Raw genomic sequence first — 19,934 nt, 5'->3', positions numbered from 1 at the left:
AAATAAAAAAATAAACATTTAAAAAATTTTTAATTTGGAAATTTTGTCATTTCAAGAATGATATAGGAATGGAATCAAATAGTACATAAGCTTTGGGGATTTGCTTTTTCACTCAGCGTAATTCTGTCTGCAAAGTCTGTAGTGTTACCATGGTTTCATTCCTGATGGTGGTGATATGTGTCTTCTTTTCTTTGTCAGTTTTGGTAGAGGTCTATCAGTTTTGATATTTGCAGAGAAACAGATTTTTAATTCATGAATTTTCTTTATTGTTTTTCTGTTTGCAATTTCATTACTTCTAATATTTATTAATTTCATCTGCTTGTTTTGGGTTTTTTTTTTCTTTCCTTCCTCCAGATTCTTCAGGAGGGAGCTTAGATTAGATTGAGACTTTTCCTTTTTTCTAATGTGTACAGTTGGTACTATAAATCTTCCCAGAATTGCTTTAGCTGTTTCCCACAAATTTTGATCTATTGTATTTTGATGTTAATTCAGCTCAACATACTTTTATTTCCCTTAAGAACTCTTTTTTGACCCACGGATTAATTAGAAGTGTTTTGTGTAGTTTCCAGCAGATTTTCCTGTTATCTTTATATTTTTAATATGAAATTTATTGTCAAATTGATTTCCATACAACACCCAGTGCTCATCCCAACAGGTGCCCTCCTCAATGCCCATCACCCACCCTCCCCTCCTTCCCACCCCCCATCAACCCTCAGTTTATTCTCAGTTTTTATATTTAAAAAAAAATTTTTTTAACGTTTATTTATTTTCGAGACAGAGACAGAGCATGAACGGGGGAGGGGCAGAGAGAGAGGGAGACACAGAATCTGAAACAGGCTCCAGGCTCTGAGCCATCAGCCCAGAGCCCGACGCGGGGCTCGAACTCACGGACCGCGAGATCGTGACCTGAGCTGAAGTCGGACGCCCAACCGAATGAGCCACCCAGGTGCCCCTATTCTCAGTTTTTAAGAGTCTCTTATGCTTTGGCTTTCTCCCTAACTTTTCTTTTTCCCTTCCCTTCCCCCATGGTCTTCTGTTAAGTTTCTCAGGATCCACATAAGAGTGAAAACATACGGTATCAGTCTTTCTCTGTATGACTTATTTCACTTAGCATAACAGTCTCCAGCAGTTCCATCCACGTTGCTACAAAAGGCCGTATTTCATTCTTTCTCATTGCCAAGTAGTATTCCATTGTGTATATAAACCACATCTTCTTTATCCGTTCATCAGTTAATGGACATTTAGGTTCTTTCCATAATTTGGCTATTGTTGAAAGTGCTGCTATAAATATTGGGGTGTTTATAGTGCCCCTATGCATCAGCAATCAACAAAACTAAAAGGCAACCAACGGAGTGGGAAAAGATATTTGCAAATGACATATCGGACAAAGGGCTAGTATCCAAAATCTATAAAGAACTCACCAAACTCCACACCCGGAAAACAAGTAATCCAGTGAAGAAATGGGCAGAAAACATGAATAGACACTTCTGTAAAGAAGACATTCAGATGGCCAACAGGCACATGAAAAGATGCTCAACATCACTCCTCATCAGGGAAATACAAATCAAAACCACACTGTGATACCACCTCACGCCAGTCAGAGTAGCTAAAATGAACAAATCAGGAGACTACAGATGCTGGAGAGGATGTGGAGAAACGGGAACCCTCTTGCACTGTTGGTGGGAATGCAAACTGGTGCAGCCCTTCTGGAAAACAGTGTGGAGGTTCCTCAAAAAATTAAAAATAGATCTACCCTATGAACCAGCAATATCACCGCTAGGAATTTACCCAAGGGATACAGGAGTGCTGATGCACAGGGGCATTTGTTATTAATTTCTAGTTTGACTCCATTTTGATCTGAGTGCATGATTTGCATGATTTCAACTCTCTCAAATTTTTTGAGGTTTTATGGGCCAGCATATGTTCTATTATGGTATATTTTCCTATGGCCACTTGCAAACATATGTATTCTGCTATTGTCTAGTGAAGTGTCCTATAAATATTGATTAGATCCTATTTGGTTGATTGGGTTGTAGAAATTCTTTATCTTTGCTGATTCTATCTAGTTGTTCTATAAATTGCTTAGAGTAGGATGCTGAAATCAACAACTCTAATAGCAGGTTTTTCTATTTCTCCTTACAGTTCTATCAAATTTTGCCTCATGTATTTTGAGGCTCTGTTGTTTGGCACATACATCTTTAGGTTGTTATGTCTTCTTGGCAGATTGATCCTTTCATCATTATTTAATGTTCTTCTTTGTCTCCAGAACTTTCTTTGCTCTGAAGTCCATTTTGCTATTAATACAGCCATTCCTGCTTTCTTTTTTTATTGTTTACATTGTATATATTTTTTTAAAAATTTTTTTTTTCAACGTTTTTTATTTATTTTTTTTGGGACAGAGAGAGACAGAGCATGAACGGGGGAGGGGCAGAGAGAGAGGGAGACACAGAATCGGAAACAGGCTCCAGGCTCCGAGCCATCAGCCCAGAGCCTGACGCGGGGCTCGAACTCACGGACCGCGAGATCGTGACCTGGCTGAAGTCGGACGCTTAACCGACTGCGCCACCCAGGCGCCCCTACATTGTATATATTTTACCATCCTTTTATTCTCAATCTATTTCAGTTGCTGAAACTGAAGATTCTTGTAAACAATGTATTGTTGGATTAGTTTTTTTTATTTTAATTTTTTTTTCAATATATGAAATTTATTGTCAAATTGGTTTCCATACAACACCCAGTGCTCATCCCAAAAGGTCCCCTCCTCAATACCCATCACCCACCCTCCCCTCCCTCCTACCCGCCATCAACCCTCAGTTTGTTCTCAGTTTTTAACAGTCTCTTATGCTTTGGCTCTCTCCCACTCTAACCTCTTTTTTTTTTCCTTCCCCTCCCCCATGGGTTTCTGTTTAAGTTTCTCAGGATCCACATAAGAGTGAAAACATATGGTACCTTTCTCTGTATGGCTTATTTCACTTAGCATCACACTCTCCAGTCCCATCCACGTTGCTACAAAGGGCCATATTTCGTTCTTTCTCATTGCCATGTAGTACTCCACTGTGTATATAAACCCTAATTTCTTCATCCATTCATCAGTTGATGGACATTTAGGCTCTTTCCATAATTTGGCTATTGTTGAGAGTGCTGCTATAAACATTGGGGTACAAGTGCCCCTATGCATCAGTACTCCTGTATCCCTGGGGTAAATTCCTAGCAGTGCTATTGCTGGGTCATAGGGTAGGTCTATTTTTAATTTTCTGAGGAACCTCCACACTGCTTTCCAGAGTGGCTGCACCAATTTGCATTCCCACCAACAGTGCAAGAGGGTTCCCGTTTCTCCACATCCTCTCCAGCATCTATAGTCTCCTGATTTGTTCATTTTGGCCACTCTGACCAGTGTGAGGTGATATCTGAGTGTGGTTTTGATTTGTATTTTCCTGATAAGGAGCGATGTTGAGCATCTTTTCATGTGCCTGTTGGCCATCCAGATGTCTTCTTTAGAGAAGTGTCTATTCCTGTTTTCTGCCCATTTCTTCACTGGGTTATTTGTTTTTTGGGTGTGGAGTTTGGTGAGCTCTTTACAGATTTTGGTTACTAGCCCTTTGTCCGATATGTCATTTGCAAATATCTTTTCCCACTCCGTTGGTTGCCTTTTAGTTTTGTTGGTTGTTTCCTTTGCTGTGCAGAAGCTTTTTATCTTCATAAGGTCCCAGTAATTCATTTTTGCTTTTAATTCCCTTGCCTTTGGGGATGTGTCGAGTAAGAGATTGCTACGGCTGAGGTCAGAGAGGTCTTTTCCTGCTTTCTCCTCTAGGGTTTTGATGGTTTCCTGTCTCACATTCAGGTCCTTTATCCATTTTGAGTTTATTTTTGTGAATGGTGTGAGAAAGTGGTCTAGTTTCAACCTTCTGCATGTTGCTGTCCAGTTCTCCCAGCACCATTTGTTAAAGAGACTGTCTTTTTTCCATTGGATGTTCTTTCCTGCTTTGTCAAAGATGAGTTGGCCATACGTTTGTGGGTCTAGTTCTGGGGTTTCTATTCTATTCCATTGGTCTATGTGTCTGTTTTTGTGCCAACAGTTTTGTTTTTAAAATACACTCTGCCATAGTCTTTTAATTGATGTATTTAGATCATTTACATGTAAGGTAATCAGTGATGTTAGGGCTTAAGTCTGCCATTATTTTTTGTTTGTTTCCTGTTTCTTTTTTCTTACCTTCTTGTGGGTTAACATTTTTTTTTTTTTTTTTAGGATTCCATCTTGACTTATTTATAGTGTATCTGAATACATATATCTCTGTAGCTTTCTTTAGTGGTTGCACCTGGTATTACAATATGTATATGGTAATCTACTGGTATTGATATTTTCTTTACTTTCATATAGGTCTCTTTATCCTCTACAGTTTTAAAATATAATTGCTGTACTTCCTCTACATAAACTTCACCTAAGATGGTATTATAATTTTTGATTCAAACATCAAATATGATTTAAAAAATTAATGAAAATAGGATGGACTCTTATTATTTACCCCTCCCTTTACTCACTTGGATGTTCTTCTTTCCTTTTGGAAGTTCTAAGTTTCTATTATCATTTCCTTTATGGTTATACACCTTCCTTTAGCTATTCCTTAATCATAGGTTTAGTAGCAATGGATTCTTCTAGTTTTTCTTTGAGACTTGTCTTTATTTCCCTTCAATCCTAAAGGATATTTTTGCTGGATATAGGATTCAAGATAGTTGTTTTCTTTCAGTTTTTTTTTCTTCCAGTACTTAAATAATGTACCACTTCCTTCTGGCCTCCATGGTTTCAGATAAGAAATTTGACTCATTTGAATTAATGTTCCCATGTGTGTTTTCTCTGGTTGCTTTCAAGATTTTTGTCTTTAGTTTTTTTGCAGTTTAGTTATGATGTGTCTTGGCATGGATTTCTTTCAGTTTATACTACTTTGGGTTCATTCAGCTTCTTGAATTTGTAAATTTAGGTATTTCACCTCATTTCTTTTAATGCTTCTCCCTTCCCCCCGCCACACTCTCTTCTCTCCTTCTGAGATTCTGACAAGAACTTATTTTATTATTGTCCCACAAGTCACTGAGACTCTGTCCTCTTTTTATCTTTTCCCTAGTTTATCTCCTCTATGCTGTTAGATTGGGTAATGTCTTTTGTATTTCCTCAAGTTTACCAGTTCAATCCTCTGTCATCTTTACTAGTGATTATATCCAGCAAGGTTTTTTTTTTAATTTTTTTTTAGATCTTTATTTACTTTTGAGAGAGAGAAAGAGACAGAGCATGAACAGGGGAGGGGCAGAGAGAGAGGGAGACAGAGAATCTGAAGCAGGCTCCAGGTTCTAAGCTGTCAGCACAGAGCCCAAAGCGGGGGTCGAACTCACATACAGTGAGATCATGACCTGAGCCAAAGTCGGAAGCTTATCTACTGAGCCACCCAGGTGTCCCCAGCAAGGTTTTGTTATTGTATTTTTTAGTTTTATAATTTCCATCCTTTATTATATATTTTTTGTAAGACTTTCTAGGTTCTCATCTGTTTAAAGAGATTTCAATTTTCTTGTTGAAGCATTGTTATGATGGTCACTTTAAAATCTTTGTCAGGTAATTCTCAAATCTGAATCGTCTTAATGTTATCATTTGTTGACTAGCTTTTCTTTTTCATGTTCTAATTGTCCTCATTCTTGGTATAATGAGGATTTTCTATTGTAGCCTAGATATTCTGGGTATTATGAGACTCTGGATTCTAGTTAATCTTTTTTTAGCAGGAAGACCCCCTGTTGCTGTGTACTGTGAGGGCTGAGTGGGTGTGTATGTTTAGCTTCTCATCTGGCCCTACTTACAACATCCCACCAAAATTGTGGACACTGACACACTGCCTCGATGCAGATGGGTGGTGTGGAAGTTCAGTCCCCTCAATCCATGACATTTCCCATGAAAGGGAGGCACCAACTTACTCTGCTCTTTGCCTCAGCAGGGTATAAGACCAGCTTCCTGCTGGGCCCTACTGACACTAAGGAAGGAGAAAGCAGAGGGATGACTCATATCACTTTGTTTCTACAGGATGGAGAGCAGGGGCTCCCTGTTGGGCCCCTCTGGCACCACCTGGGGTGAGGGGAGAGAATAGAGTGCCAGCTAGCACCAAGGGTGGAAACTCAGCTCCCCATGAGAGTAGAAGTAAAACCCATATTGAGTAGTCCCAAGTTAGATTACCTTAAGTTTCATTGATGCTGAGTAGAGGCAGAGGCTTAGATTGCTGCTAGATTACATTGACACTATCCTGGCAGAGGAACTGTAACACTACCTACTTCTGCCCCGTGGGGAATGGAAGACCAGCTGCGATACTACCTCAGTAAAGAAATCTGGTTTGTGCTATCTGCTATCACACTACCTGGTTCCAAGGGGTGGTATGGGACCATTGGTGCTTGACTAGAGTAAGTTGGATAGTGCCAAAAAAGTTTTCTGTTGTTGTATTTTCCTTTTCTTGATCCTTTGGCTAGAGCAAACAGGCTTTTCTTGGGCTTCCCCCCACCACCTCTGCCTATTGGCTATTCGAGGTTGGTGATTTCTGCAAACTCTGTCTAGGATATACAGGAGGAAATAAGGAAAATTCATGTCATATCATTCCTCAAGTACCAAAGCTTCTTGACAGTCTGCTTTCTTCTACCTTTTAGAGCTTCCTATGCTTGTTTGTTGTATTATATCTTGGGTAGTTTAGTAGTAAAAAGGATGAATGGCAAGGAATAGAGCTACTTCTTAGTAGAACTAGAAGTCCCTCTGTTATAAGTAATTTTAAACCCTTCACATTAATCTCTACTCTCCATTAGCTAGCAATGTCTGACATGTGTTGGTATCTTCTACATGTGCCTTCCCGAATTCTTCTCACACAGTAGGCCCTTGATAAATGTTGAATATTCTACATGGAGGGTTCATTGTATGAAGATATATGCGTCCCCTAAAATGGTCAAGCATACAAGGGCACCTGGGTCAGCTATCAGAGTTGAGGAAGGATATCCTCAGATGCTAAAGGAGAGAGACGGCTCATCTGCATGGATGACATTACTTTTCTGATCTCTGATACTATATAACACATATCTGGATTGGTCATTGCCTTCTAAGCTAAAATACAAAGTTTTGAACCCTGAAGTGTGGGTTCTTAAGTGACTGTAGCCAGTTTAGATTTGTCCAAGCTACCTTAGGTCTTCACCTCCTTAAACTTGAAGGATCTAACTCCAGCAGGGATAAGTTACAAAGTGTTTGTAACTGATACTATGTTGCCAATGCTAGGCATCCAGTTCTTCCTAAAAATTCCTTCAAGGATGAATGACATAATATGTGGGAGAAAATTTAAGACTTAAATCTGCCAAATATTTCTGCAACTCCATAATTAGTATTGTAGACTCCTTACTCTAAGATATTCCCTAGAACTTGTCTATTCTCCCTACTAGCTCTAGCAACTAATGGATTTCAAATTAGACTTCGTGGACAACTGGTATCTTTTGCATTACTATTTATTAAAATAATGTGTTATAAATCATGTTATTATTCCAAATGATACTGGTTGGATATAGTGATTAGTATAAAAAGAGTAAAGCAAGGCCACTCATTTTCTCCTATTAAGTCAGAATTTTTAAGTCTTAGATATTTAATACTTAAGATTGTTAAGGGATGGGAATGCAAGCTGGTGCAGCCACTCTGGAAAACAGTATGGAGGTTCCTCAAAAAACTAAAAATAGAACTACCCTACAACCCAGCAATTGCACTACTGGGTATTTATCCAAGGGATACAGGTGTGCTGTTTCGAAGGAACACATGCACCCCAATGTTTACAGCAACACTATCAACAATAGCCAAAGTATGGAAAGAGCCCAAATGTCCATCGATGGATGAATGGATAAAGAAGATGTGCTATATATATACAATGGAGTATTACTCAGCAATCAAAAAGAATGAAATCTTGCCATTTTCAACTACATGGATGGAACTGGAGGGTATTATGCTAAGTGAAATCAGTCAGTCAGAGAAAGACAAATATCATATGACTTCACTCATATGAGGACTTTAAGAGACAAAACAGATGAACACAAGGGAAGGGGAAACAAAAAGAATATAAAAACAGGGAGGGGACAAAGCATAAGAGACTCATAAATATGGCGAACAAACAGAGGGTTACTGTAGGGGGTGTGGGAGGGGGGATGGGCTAAATGGGTAAGGACACTAAGGAATCTACTCCTGAAATCATTGTTGCACTATATGCTAACTAATTTGGATGTAAATTTAAAAAAAAAAATTAAAATTAAAAAAAAAGTACATACAAATAAAAAAGATTGTTAAGGGAAATGAGATTGTTGGGAAGGAGCAATCTTCAGGAATTTGATTCATTTTCAATCTCTTGGTCTTGGAACACAAAATCTCTGAGAGACCAATATAAAAAAGGATTCAAGTGATTTCACAGTGTCTTTGAGGAATGTATTCATCATATGCTATAAAGAAACAGCAAATCATTGGTCATATTTTTACAAATTAGAATCATGATCTGAAAGTTAATTATCTTTCTCATGTAATTCTATTATAATTATACTTGTTCAGCCAATACATGTAAAGCTTGATATACAGAGTGAGCCGTTGCTTATTTTTCAATCCAGCTGGCAAGACAAATATATAGTTGGTTTTTAAGCAAGTACAGAGCTGTAGTCAGCTATTCTTAATGTGTAGTCACAATGCCACCTAGTGGCTACACAAGGATTATCTTTTAAAGATGGCATTCATTACGGAGCAAATCCAGAATTACCTGTGAACAACAGATTTGCACTTACTTGGAAACCTTATTGATTCCAAAAGCCACTTGTTGGTTAAGAGATGAAATGATTTTGTCTTTCTTCTTAATCTGCATTTGGTTTTCTTGCCACCGAAAAGTCACTGTTTTCAACTGTCTTTTGAAATCCTGATGAAAATGAAAATTATTTCATAGTTAATTCTGTTCAAATCACCAGATATTGAAAGAAAAAAGAAAATGTGTTCTTTAAAAAAAAAAAAGAAACTATCATTGAACTGAACAACTGAACTACCTCTGACTTGCTTCAGATATAATGGCAAAAGTACTTACTTCACACTGATAATGCAATTTATAAAGCTGCCTTTGCCGAGCAAGCTTCTCCTTCTCAGTTTCTCCATATTCTGTGGTTACTTTGCTGGTTGAGCCCTAATGAGCAAATGGAATACACATGACTTATTTTCCTCTAAAAAGTGCTCTAAGACTTTAAAGGAGATTTAAAGTTGCCATCTAACTCCTACTCATGCTTATGTCTCAATACAAACATCACTTCTGTGATTAGTTCAGATAAACCCACCTCTCCCCAATTACAGCATTCACTAAATAGTACCATGGGTATGCGTCTACTGCTGCTACTAGTGGATAACATTATCTGCATGCTTACCATATTTTTAAGGGATTTTTTTTTTTTTTGGTAACTTTTTGGTTACTTTTGGTAACTTTTATTGTGTAAAGATCATCTGAGGTAGACACTTACTCCCATTTTAGAGATGATAAAACTGTGAAGTACCTCATCCAAGGTTACACAGAAAGTAGAGAAGCCTGAATTCCAACTCAGGCAGTCTTTATTCCCAAACACTTAATTATTACTCAGTACTACCTTAGTTTAATATTTAACTTATCCACCAGATTGTAAACACTACAATCACAGGAACCATGTCTTAGCATAGCTCTGACAAAAAGCATGTGCTAAATGTTTTTTTGAATATATGAGGGCATTAACATTTTCCAAAATGTGTGTGACATTTTTATTATATTTTGGAGTTCTCATAGCTACTGAATGAAAACCAAAGGCCTCATATTTAAACTTTAGTCTGACATCCAAAGCTAAGAATAGGTCATTTCAAATAAAATATACTAATATTCTAATATTCTAATTGCAATGGGAAAAAGAAGATAATGACAATTATATGAATGTTGTACTATCAGTCAGAGAATCATTTTTACTAACTGTACCCTTAGACAATCAATATTCCTATGTACTATGGAACAGGTTATAAAATTACCTTAGTATAGAATTCTCATTTAAATCAAGTGACTAAAAAAAATCTGTCTTTTGCTTTGTCGGATTTAGTGTTCTGCTGAGCACTTAAATCATGTTCACATGTACCTTCATATATAGGAAGGTCATTCCCAGCAGTGACCGCTACAAGGAAAGGAACCAGAGGGGGGAAAAAACCTGTTGTATGTTAATATTTTTGTAGACATTTCATGTCTATAACCAGTTTAATTTTTTAAAAATGCAAGTACCTTTTTTTAAACAAAACTATTTTTCTCATGAATATTAATCCAAGTTTTTTTTTGCAAGGAATGCATTTATAATCAACACTGCCCAATAGTTAAATCCAGGAAATGGTTTCAGAGCCAAAGTGAAAAGCTTCAGCTCCTAAGGCTCTTTTTCCCTCTATCCCTCTGACCCTCCCTTCTTGTTTTTTATTGCCCCTCACAAGCACAGCATAAAACACTAGGCTAACAGTGGTTAACGATGGTTTCTAGAAGAAGTAAGGCAGATCTGTACCCTCTCCAGTCAGGCTTACCTGCTCTATCATGTCCAGAATATGTAATTCATCCAGACTATAGAACTTGTCTTCTGTTGCAGAATCCTCTTGAATATCACTTGCATCATCTTTCATAAATTTACTGACTGGGTGTAGATGTGCTTGCTCTTTCTTCAATGGCTCTTCCTTTCCTACCATATTTGGGCTACAGTGATGACAATCAATGTAATATTTTATAATGGTGTATAGGGTTTCTCATCTAAGCCATTGTTTCCCTAATTAATATTATATTAGTCTCATGAGAAAGGAGGGTTCATGGCCAAAGCAAGTTTAGACCGTGCTTATACTGTGTATTTCTCTTGATGATTCATAATGAATTTACTTATCATATATAAGACAGCACTCAATCAAGGTACCTATTCGGTTCATCCCAGTGTTTTCAAGAATTATGAGACCATAGAGTTCATATTTCAAATTATAATTATTAACATCAGTTACTTTGGGAAAGAATACTTTGGGAAATACTGACAAGCATTTCTACATCTGCTATATTATTTTATCATCACAGCATTCTTGAAAAGTAGGTTGGTTTAATCAATTTCATTGCTTAGGTCCAGTGTACATTTAAATAGTGGGCTGCAAATATCAACATAAAGTAGATTTAAAAATGGAGATTCTTTGGTAACAGGACTTAAAAAAAAACTGTAGTGGTAACATGGATTTCAGTAACTAGAAACCACTAAAAAAAAAGAATGAAAATGCTGTAAGTGCAATGATAATTAACTCATTTTTATACCTATGTCTAAAATGTAAATGCATGCTACTATCCTTTCAACTTGGTGTAGTGAGTGGCTATAAATTTCCTTCCCAATCTCATTAAATGGTAACAAGAAATAGTACTTTTACTTATAACACAATATAAATGACGTGATTAGTGAATAGAAAATCGGTAACTCTAGGATACGTTATTACTTCTTTTAGGCCACGGAGACCTAGAAAACAACATGGCATCTCATGCTTGTAGAGTAACTTGTAAAACACTATAAAACACTCATTAGGTATCACTGAGGTATTCTAGAATGACTCAAACATTTTGGAAAGTTCAATGAAATCAAATGCTTGTGTAGACCACTGGTTCCCAAACCCAATTTTCCAAATTACCTGAAGAGCTTTTTAAAATTATATTTTTCCAGGTATCCTGACAACTGTAAATACATAGATGAATCTGTATTTTTGAAAAGCTATAGAAGATTATTCCTAAATGTTTAAAGTTTAATAATGACACTGTAATAATATAGGAAAATGTTCTTATCAGTAAGAGATGCAAACTGAAGCATGTAGAGGTAAAATTACATGATATTTGGGACTGAAAACACCAACAAAGAACAAAATGTTAAGGGAAAAAAGTGAAGCAAATGTGGAAAAACAGTGTAATTGTTGAACTGGGATGATTAGGTACATATATTAACGTGATATATTATTTTTACCTTTGTGTATATGTGAAAATTCTCACACAAAAACAAAGCTTCCTGGGTGATCTGATGATCATTCAGTTTGTGCCTACACTATAGGTAAAATAAGCAAAATGATGGATAGCACTGTATGATTCTTTAGTAAGTTATTTTTATGGCTTCTAGACATGGTTTGAAAAAAGTAGAACAAACAAAAAAACTATCACTCTAGTGGCTCAACTCTTTGACAGAGAAAGTGAAAATTCATCCTTGGATGATGAACTATTAGCAAGTAGATCACATCCATTATCAATGAGAAAATATCAACTACAAGTGATGACTTTCAAGTTAAAATATGTTCTTGCTACCATTTTAAAGATATCTTAATAATTTATGTCCTCACAGTGAGTTCTCCAAAGTTACCAACTTTCAATTAAACTTTCTGTTGGGTATAATGAGCCTCTTCATTACTATCTCCCTTACTTCCATCCACTACTGCACTGTCATCAGTCACATAGTTGTATAACACAGTGATCTTTAGACATTAAAAGGTTTCCAGTAGGTTCAAAATTCACGGTAAACAACTGGAATTAAAAACCACCATCACCTATGCGTTAATTAAACAAACCAAAACAAAACAAACTCTTTGGTAAAAGAGGTCATTAGGACAAACACTGATCTGTTCTTTAAGGTTAATTCTTACTTATATTTAGATTTGGCTAACCACAATCTAGACTATATTGTAGAAGATTTTATGCTGGATCCAAATTAGTCTTTGACTCTTGAGTAGCCTTATAGAAAAATGGTGAGAGATTCTATTCTCCCAAAGTAAATGATAATTTAACTTTTTGTTACTCTTAAGTGACAAGTTATTAAGAAAAGTAACTGTACTTTCTTCTTTCAGAACATTTCCCAAGGCAAGGCTGTGTCATACTGGCAAAACACACTTTGAGAATACTAGGAAAGATTTAAAAATTAAATAAATACTTACACTTGTTCTTCTTTTGATTCCTTATTCTGAAAAACAGCATCAAGAATTAGTAATCTATATCAACTATGCCAGTACAGCACAGTGATGTGACTGCATTTAGGTGTTTCTCAACCTTTTTTGACCACAACCAAAATAAGAAATATATTTTACATCATGATGTAAATGCACTTTGATTCAGAGATATTTATCCATGAGTATAAAACTGAAATTGAAGTCACACTAAATAATCTTTACCCAGATTATATATGTTATAGACTGCAAGTTTATGCTTCTCCCAAATTCATATGCAGAAACCCTAACCCCCAATTAAGGGGGAAATTAATTAGGAAAGTAATTAGGTTTAGATGATGCTATGAAGTCCTCATGATAGAATCAGTGCCCTTTTAAGAAGAGACCAGAGAGCTAGATCTCTTGCTCTTCTGTGTGCTCTCTCTCTACTTGCTGTGATGACACAGTAAGAAGTTAGCCATCTGCAAACTAAGAGGGCCCTCACCAGACACCGAATCTGTTGGCACCTTTATCTTTGACTTCCCAGACTTCAAACATGTGAAAAATGTTTCTTGCTTGCTTAAAGCACCCAGTCTATGGTAGTTTGTTATAGCAGCCCAAACTAAGACAATACATAATGAACTCTGAAACTTTTTTTACTCTTACTAATTCTATTTATTTTATAAAATGGTAGTTGTGACCTGCTACATTGATTTTGTAATCTACCATTGAATCATGAAATAACTTAAAAATCACTGATTCAGATATTGAAAGTAAATATTGGGGTTGAGTTTGTACCTACTGGTAATCTTGGGACAGGACATGTATAATTCTCCTTTATGGAATACTGTACTAACTATAAGAGTTCTTGAAAATCTACATACAAGGTGAAAGCAGATTGATATATTAAGAAATCTTATAGAAAAGGAAGTGTCAAGGAGATCACAATTGGAAGGAAATGTTAAAAAACCCTAAATTTTATGTTCATTAAAGTAAAACTATAAAAGCTACATAGTAGGTAAAGGTAATATCAATGACACTCAACACATATTAGTAGTATTAATTGCTCTCATACATTACCCTATTAACAGTATTAATTACTTTTATATAAATTACAGTATTAACTTCTACCACCACCTCTTGTTTACAAGAAACTTTTGGATCTCCTTCCCCATAGATTCCATGATGTATTTACAAATTTGTTCTGCTTTATTGCCTGTAAACTAAGAGAATTTTGCATTTCAGCATCTGATCAATGTCCTGTGCCAATTTGATTCTACAATTTAGAATTATCAACTCCTACCTTGGTTCCAGTATACCTGAATAGCTGAACTGAAAGACATTTATTTGGTTGTTCATAATGAACATCTAGTGTAGCTGCATAGTTTCTGAAACTTCTTTTTAGTTCTTCCCATGACAACTTTTTGTCAACACATGCAGCAACCTGTTTTACATGCATCTCAGCAACTTCCCTGCTATAGACAGCACATCCAATTTGAAGGGGTAGATTTATTTCCTGCCATGTTTCCTTCCTTCCCCAAGGCATCATCACAAAGCCTTCTATTCTTCTGCCATCTGCTTTACCTCCCTTTTGTATTCTTAACCCTTAATTCCCCTGGGTGGGAGGTAGGAGTGGGAAGGAGGAGCTAATTAACTCCCAAAAGAGTTATTTATAATTTGGATATATTAGAAACTAAATACTAAATTCCTAACTGAAGAAAAAGTAACTACAATGTCTCTATATATACTGGTTAGAAGTTATCTGTACTGTCTCCTCTATTTGCTATACAAATATTTCTTTTTCATCATCTTCTTCCAGAGTCCCTGAAAGATCTTTTCAGGACTTCAGCTAATGTTAGGCAGAGATATTACAAGACAAATAATTAACAGAGGACACAATTTCATTCATAGAAACTTTGTTGTTATTCTGTATAACACAAGATAATTTTTTGTATGCTAGAATTTTTCATGAGGAAAACTCATTGGAGGATGTGATGGACTTAGCTAGACAACTGGTTGCTTACACTGTAACTAGACAATTCTTTGTATCAACAATAATGAAGTATATTAATAGGACTACTATATATGAAATAGTCATACGCGAAAATTTCAGCATTTTTAGGTCCCATACTTTAAAATTTAGATAAAAGAGAGATCTCTCTTCTAATGTCCACATCTTATCTTCATAAAATTATCTTATTTTCACAGTATCTCAACTTCTTCTAAAAAAATAAATTAGAAAAAACTTAGGTCGGGTGCCTAGGTGGCTTAGTTGGTGAAATGGCTGATTTTGGCTCAGGTCATGATCTCACACTTCATGAGTTCGAGCTCCGCATTGGGCTCTGTGGTGACAGCTCAGAGTCCGGAGCCTGCTTCTGATTCTGTGCCTCTCTCTCTCTCTCTCTCTCTCTCTCTCTGCCCCTCCCCCACTCATGTTCTCCCTCTCTCTCTCTCTCAAAAATAAATAAGCATTAAAAAAAAATTTTAGGGGCGCCTGGGTGGCTCAGTCAGTTAAGCGTCTGACTTCCGCTCAGGTCATGATCTCACAGTTCGTGAGTTCGAGCCCCGCGTCGGGCTCTGTGCTGACAGCTCAGAGCCTGGAGCCTGCTTCACATTCTGTGTCTCCCTCTCTCTCTGCCCCTTCCCTGCTCATGGTCAGTCTCTCTCTGTCTCAAAAATAAACAAACATTAAAAAAAAAAAAATTTTAAAACTTAGGTTGTTATAAACAATAACAAAAAACTTCTTGACATTTAATAAGACATTTTTATTTTTTAATTTTTTTTAATGTTTACTTATTTTTGAGACAGAGAGAAACAGAGCATGAATGGGGAGGGTGAGAGTGAGAGGGAGACACAGAATCTGAAATAGGCTCCAGGCTCTGAGCTGTCAGCACAGAGCCTGATGTGGGGCTTGAACTCACGGACCATGAGACCATGACCTGAGCCGAAGTCGGATGCTTAACCGACTGAGCCACCCAGGCACCCCTAAGAAGACATTTTTAATATTATTAGCATATGAATTTTTGAGTCGTGTTTACATTTATTTTCCATTGTGTTTATTACCTGTTTCATTTCAATTTGACATAAAAGTTGGGTTTTCCATTTAACTAGAATTGAAAATCTGAACAATCATATTTTAATTTGTTGTAAGAGACAAACTACATACCTTTGGAACCAAGAGTTATAGTCTGACAGTTGCAGATTTATTTGCCCAGCTTTCTGTAGTATTAGACCTGGGATTTACTAATGTTTTGGTAAGAATTAAAAAGTATCAGTTAAACTAATAGATCAGTCTGTGTTTTATTATATAAGAACTGACCAGTAGTAAGTCTTCTTATTCATGTCTTTTAAAAACATATCTTAATTTTCAAAATAACTTTTGAGTGAAATTATAAATTATAATAAATGATTATGATAAACACGAAAACTATATTGATATTTTATTGATCACAGCATAAATAATCTGTATTCTGTTCTTCACCTAAGCATTTTGTAAATTTACCTTGTGTAAAATTTCATTTATGACTAAAATTTGTGTATACTTCCAATAAATAACATTGGCTTACCAGATTGTATAGTTGGTCAAATATTCTCATTGCATTAATTTATAACATAATCTACAGAATATATCTAGGTTTTAAGTGTATGTTTCAGGCCAGAAAAACAACACTTTTTTTTTTCTTTTTTACCATAAAGTTTGCATAGCATAGTAGTTAGCTGTATAGTTGATTTAAAGGAAAAAAACCAACCAAGAAACAAACAAAAAACTCTTGAGTCCAAATCCATAGGAATCTACAAACATCAAGAGTGAATTAAAACATAAAGTATGAACTTTGGGTGATTATGATGTGTCAGTGTAGTTCCATCAATTGTAACAAATGTACCACTCTGATGGGGGATGTTGATAATGCAGGAGGTTATTCATATGTGGGGGTCAGAGATATATGGAAAATCTTTACCTTCCCCTCAATTTTGCTCTGAACAACAACAAAAATTGCCCTACAAATATAGCCTTAGTTAAAAAAAAAAATTAAAAAAAACAAAACTAAAAAAGACTCAACTTGCCTTTGTAATTTTCCAAGCAATTAAGAGACTTTTTGCTAAAACTCTGCCATAGATAGTAACAGTAAGTTGTTCATTTGTAATTGGCAAAAAGCAAAGACAAAGCATGAAGGAAGCTTCTTGCATTTGTACCATTTTTGTACATTATTGCACTGTTGGCAGAATTTTGGATATCAGGAAGAAAATCAACACTTCTAAAGGCTTTGAAAAATGTTTCTGAATATATCACTGGAAATATGATGAGAAGCTTTTTATAAAAACCTGAGTAGGCATTTTTTAAATGAGAGTGGTATGCAGAAATTAATGAAATTTCCAAGTAACTCAGTTTCTTATTTGTACATTTAAATGTATAATTATGATTTAGGGAAGTGAAGCAGGACATACTAGGAGCTTAAATCATTCAGGATCTACCATATATAACCACATATTCAATAAGCTATTGACATTTTTTTTAAGTTTATTTATATATTTTATATTTATATTTATATTTATATTTATATTTATATTTATATTTATATTTATATTTATATTTATATCTATCTATTTAGAAAGACAGCACAAGCCGGGGAAGAACACAGAAAGGAGGAGAGAGAGAGAATCCCAAGTAGGCTCTGCGCTATCAGCACAGAGCCCAATGCGGGGCTGGAACCCATGAACCATGAGATCATGACCTGAGCTGAAATGAAGAGTCGGACACTTAACTGATTGAGCCACCCAGGCACCCCTAAGCTATTGACATTTATAAGTCATTTATGCTATATACCTACTTGAACTAAGTTCTAACAGCGAATCCATATGTAAACCTAAGTGTTCATAATCAGACATCTCTCTATTATAATGCTAATAGTCACTTACCTTTTTATTCTTAGTCTTTTTCTTTTTCTTTGGTTTACTCTTAACCTGACAAGAAATAAATAATTTAATTAATATGCAATTCAAATCACACAACAAGTTATTTTGCAAAATATATTTCCTCTAACCACTGAAATCTTTCATCTTCTAATATTATAGATTATTATTCTATTATTCTCATTATTCTAGATTCTATAGAAAACTATTTTCAGTTTCACTCTTATTTTAATCTCAGTCTTCTGCTCTTGAGAGATCATTGATCTCTAAAGGAATAACATAATATCAATGAGGAGGCTACAGAAAAAAGCTCACAGATCCTTACTTGCACATGTGCGTGCATGCATGAGCAACAAAGGAGGAAGGGAGGGACTTTCAAAAAATCAACACATTCAAGTCAATAAGATGAAAAATTAAGGCCAGGAGTAATTTAGTGACCATATAAAATTAACATTAAAGAAATACAGAGATTACATCCTGCATGACTTTAATTTTACTCCCATGCAAATGACACTGAAATATCACGTTTTTCTCTTTTCTCTCTTCTTTCCCCACTATGTTTTCTTCTACTTTCTACTAACTTCCCACTTCTATTGCCATCACTCAGGACGAAGAAACATTCAGAAATCTAGCATAGTGCCTGACACATAACAAGTGTTTGGTAAATGCTGACAAAATAAAAGGTTAAGGCAGGAAAGATTTTTGGAAGAAGTACTGGAGAAAGAACCATTCCAATTCAAGCTCTGTGTGAACACTGATAAATGTAAACTAAGATTGTCTAGAATGCTGTAAATACAGCACATGTAACAAAGTAAAAGCCCTGATTAAGTTCTTTTAATTTAAATATTAATGAGAGCTTATACTTCCTGGAGATCTTTAGTAGATTCTGTTGAAGATTCACTGGGTATCGATGCTCCATCTTTATTCATTTCTGCTAACTGTATTTCAGGGTTTGATTTCACATTTATGTTGTACTCCATGAGAGGTGGACTTAGTTCTTCTTCCTCATTCTGTAACTCTTCTATTTCAATACCTAAATGTTAAATAACACTCAAAATCAGGACGCATTTAGTTTTAGCCTCATATCACTAAAAAACACCATCCCGGGAACAGAAAGACATCTTATTCTCTTTAATTACTAGGTGAAAATGAAATGCCCATTTATCAGTGACCAAATAGGTACTGATACTAGCTTAGAACCAATCAGTACAAACCCAAATGCTAAGATACTTTACTGTTAAGTAGACTCTAAATATTAGATATTGTACAACTTAAGTTGATTCTAAATACTAAGTCTTTTGAGGATCCTGACATTGACCCTGTTAATACTGCACCTAGTAAAATTTTAGGATAGTGATATCTTTTTTTATTTTTAACTTAAATATTTTTATTGTTTAAGTATAATTTTACTTCAAACAAAACCCATGGTGGTGTTTTCTAAAGTATAATTTTAATTGCAGAATACGAATTGCATTTAAAGAACCACAGCACAAAAATGGAAATTAAAAAGATTAGCAACTCACCACCTGGCAAAAAGTATACAGCCTAGCAGTGGATAATTAGATAAAAGCTAAATAAGCTGAAGAGTAGCATATATGAGCAGGTAGAGCAAGCAGGTAGGCATTTTTGCCTGTTGAAGTGTCCAGTGTGTCAAAAGTTAATAAACTATGCTCGGGTAAATCCTGGAGACAAGCATTAAGACCAAAGTGGAGGAAAAAGGCTCATACTACATTCAGCTGACCAGTAGTAGTTTGGTCACATGATTTTCCAAGCTTGTAACAAATAATAGTTTATCATACAGTTATTTGACCAAGTAAAATTCCTATAAGTATCCCTTAGCTATTCCAAGTTGAAAGGTCACCGAGGCAATTTGTTTCTAAACATACTTACGTTGACTGCCCGTTATTGACTGTAGAGCAATTCCTATGATACATAAAGAAAAAATTTAGATGTACAATTGGAAATAGAACCAACAAATATCTCACTGGACTAAGAAAAGTCAGAAGAGTTTTACATTGTACCAATTACTTTTATAACTGTAAAAACA

General features: G+C 35.6%; 1 protein-coding gene across 11 annotated transcripts in view; it reads right to left on the bottom strand.

Moving 5' to 3' along the window:
* DZIP3 (DAZ interacting zinc finger protein 3) overlaps nucleotides 1–19,934 on the bottom strand; it is a 131,638-nt gene that overhangs the window by 57,465 nt on the left and 54,239 nt on the right. For 10 of the 11 annotated variants that reach the window (XR_006207127.1, XM_042955181.1, XM_042955179.1 and 7 more), the window contains 7 exons: nucleotides 19,778–19,810; nucleotides 18,751–18,920; nucleotides 17,894–17,938; nucleotides 12,989–13,014; nucleotides 10,586–10,751; nucleotides 9,102–9,197; nucleotides 8,812–8,939 (listed from right to left, as the gene is read on the bottom strand). Coding sequence is in view for 10 of the 11 variants with exons in the window: in XM_042955181.1 (XP_042811115.1) it covers nucleotides 8,812–8,939; nucleotides 9,102–9,197; nucleotides 10,586–10,751; nucleotides 12,989–13,014; nucleotides 17,894–17,938; nucleotides 18,751–18,920; nucleotides 19,778–19,810 (664 nt within the window). In the remaining variant the exon portion in view is untranslated. The remainder of the gene's footprint in view (nucleotides 1–8,811; nucleotides 8,940–9,101; nucleotides 9,198–10,585; nucleotides 10,752–12,988; nucleotides 13,015–17,893; nucleotides 17,939–18,750; nucleotides 18,921–19,777; nucleotides 19,811–19,934) is intronic. The other variant, XM_042955184.1, reaches the window with a different exon arrangement.

This window comes from Panthera leo, chromosome C2 (genome assembly GCF_018350215.1).
Source record: "Panthera leo isolate Ple1 chromosome C2, P.leo_Ple1_pat1.1, whole genome shotgun sequence".
NCBI classification, from domain to species: domain Eukaryota; kingdom Metazoa; phylum Chordata; class Mammalia; order Carnivora; family Felidae; genus Panthera; species Panthera leo.
This window is presented reverse-complemented; position numbering and strand designations above follow the sequence as displayed.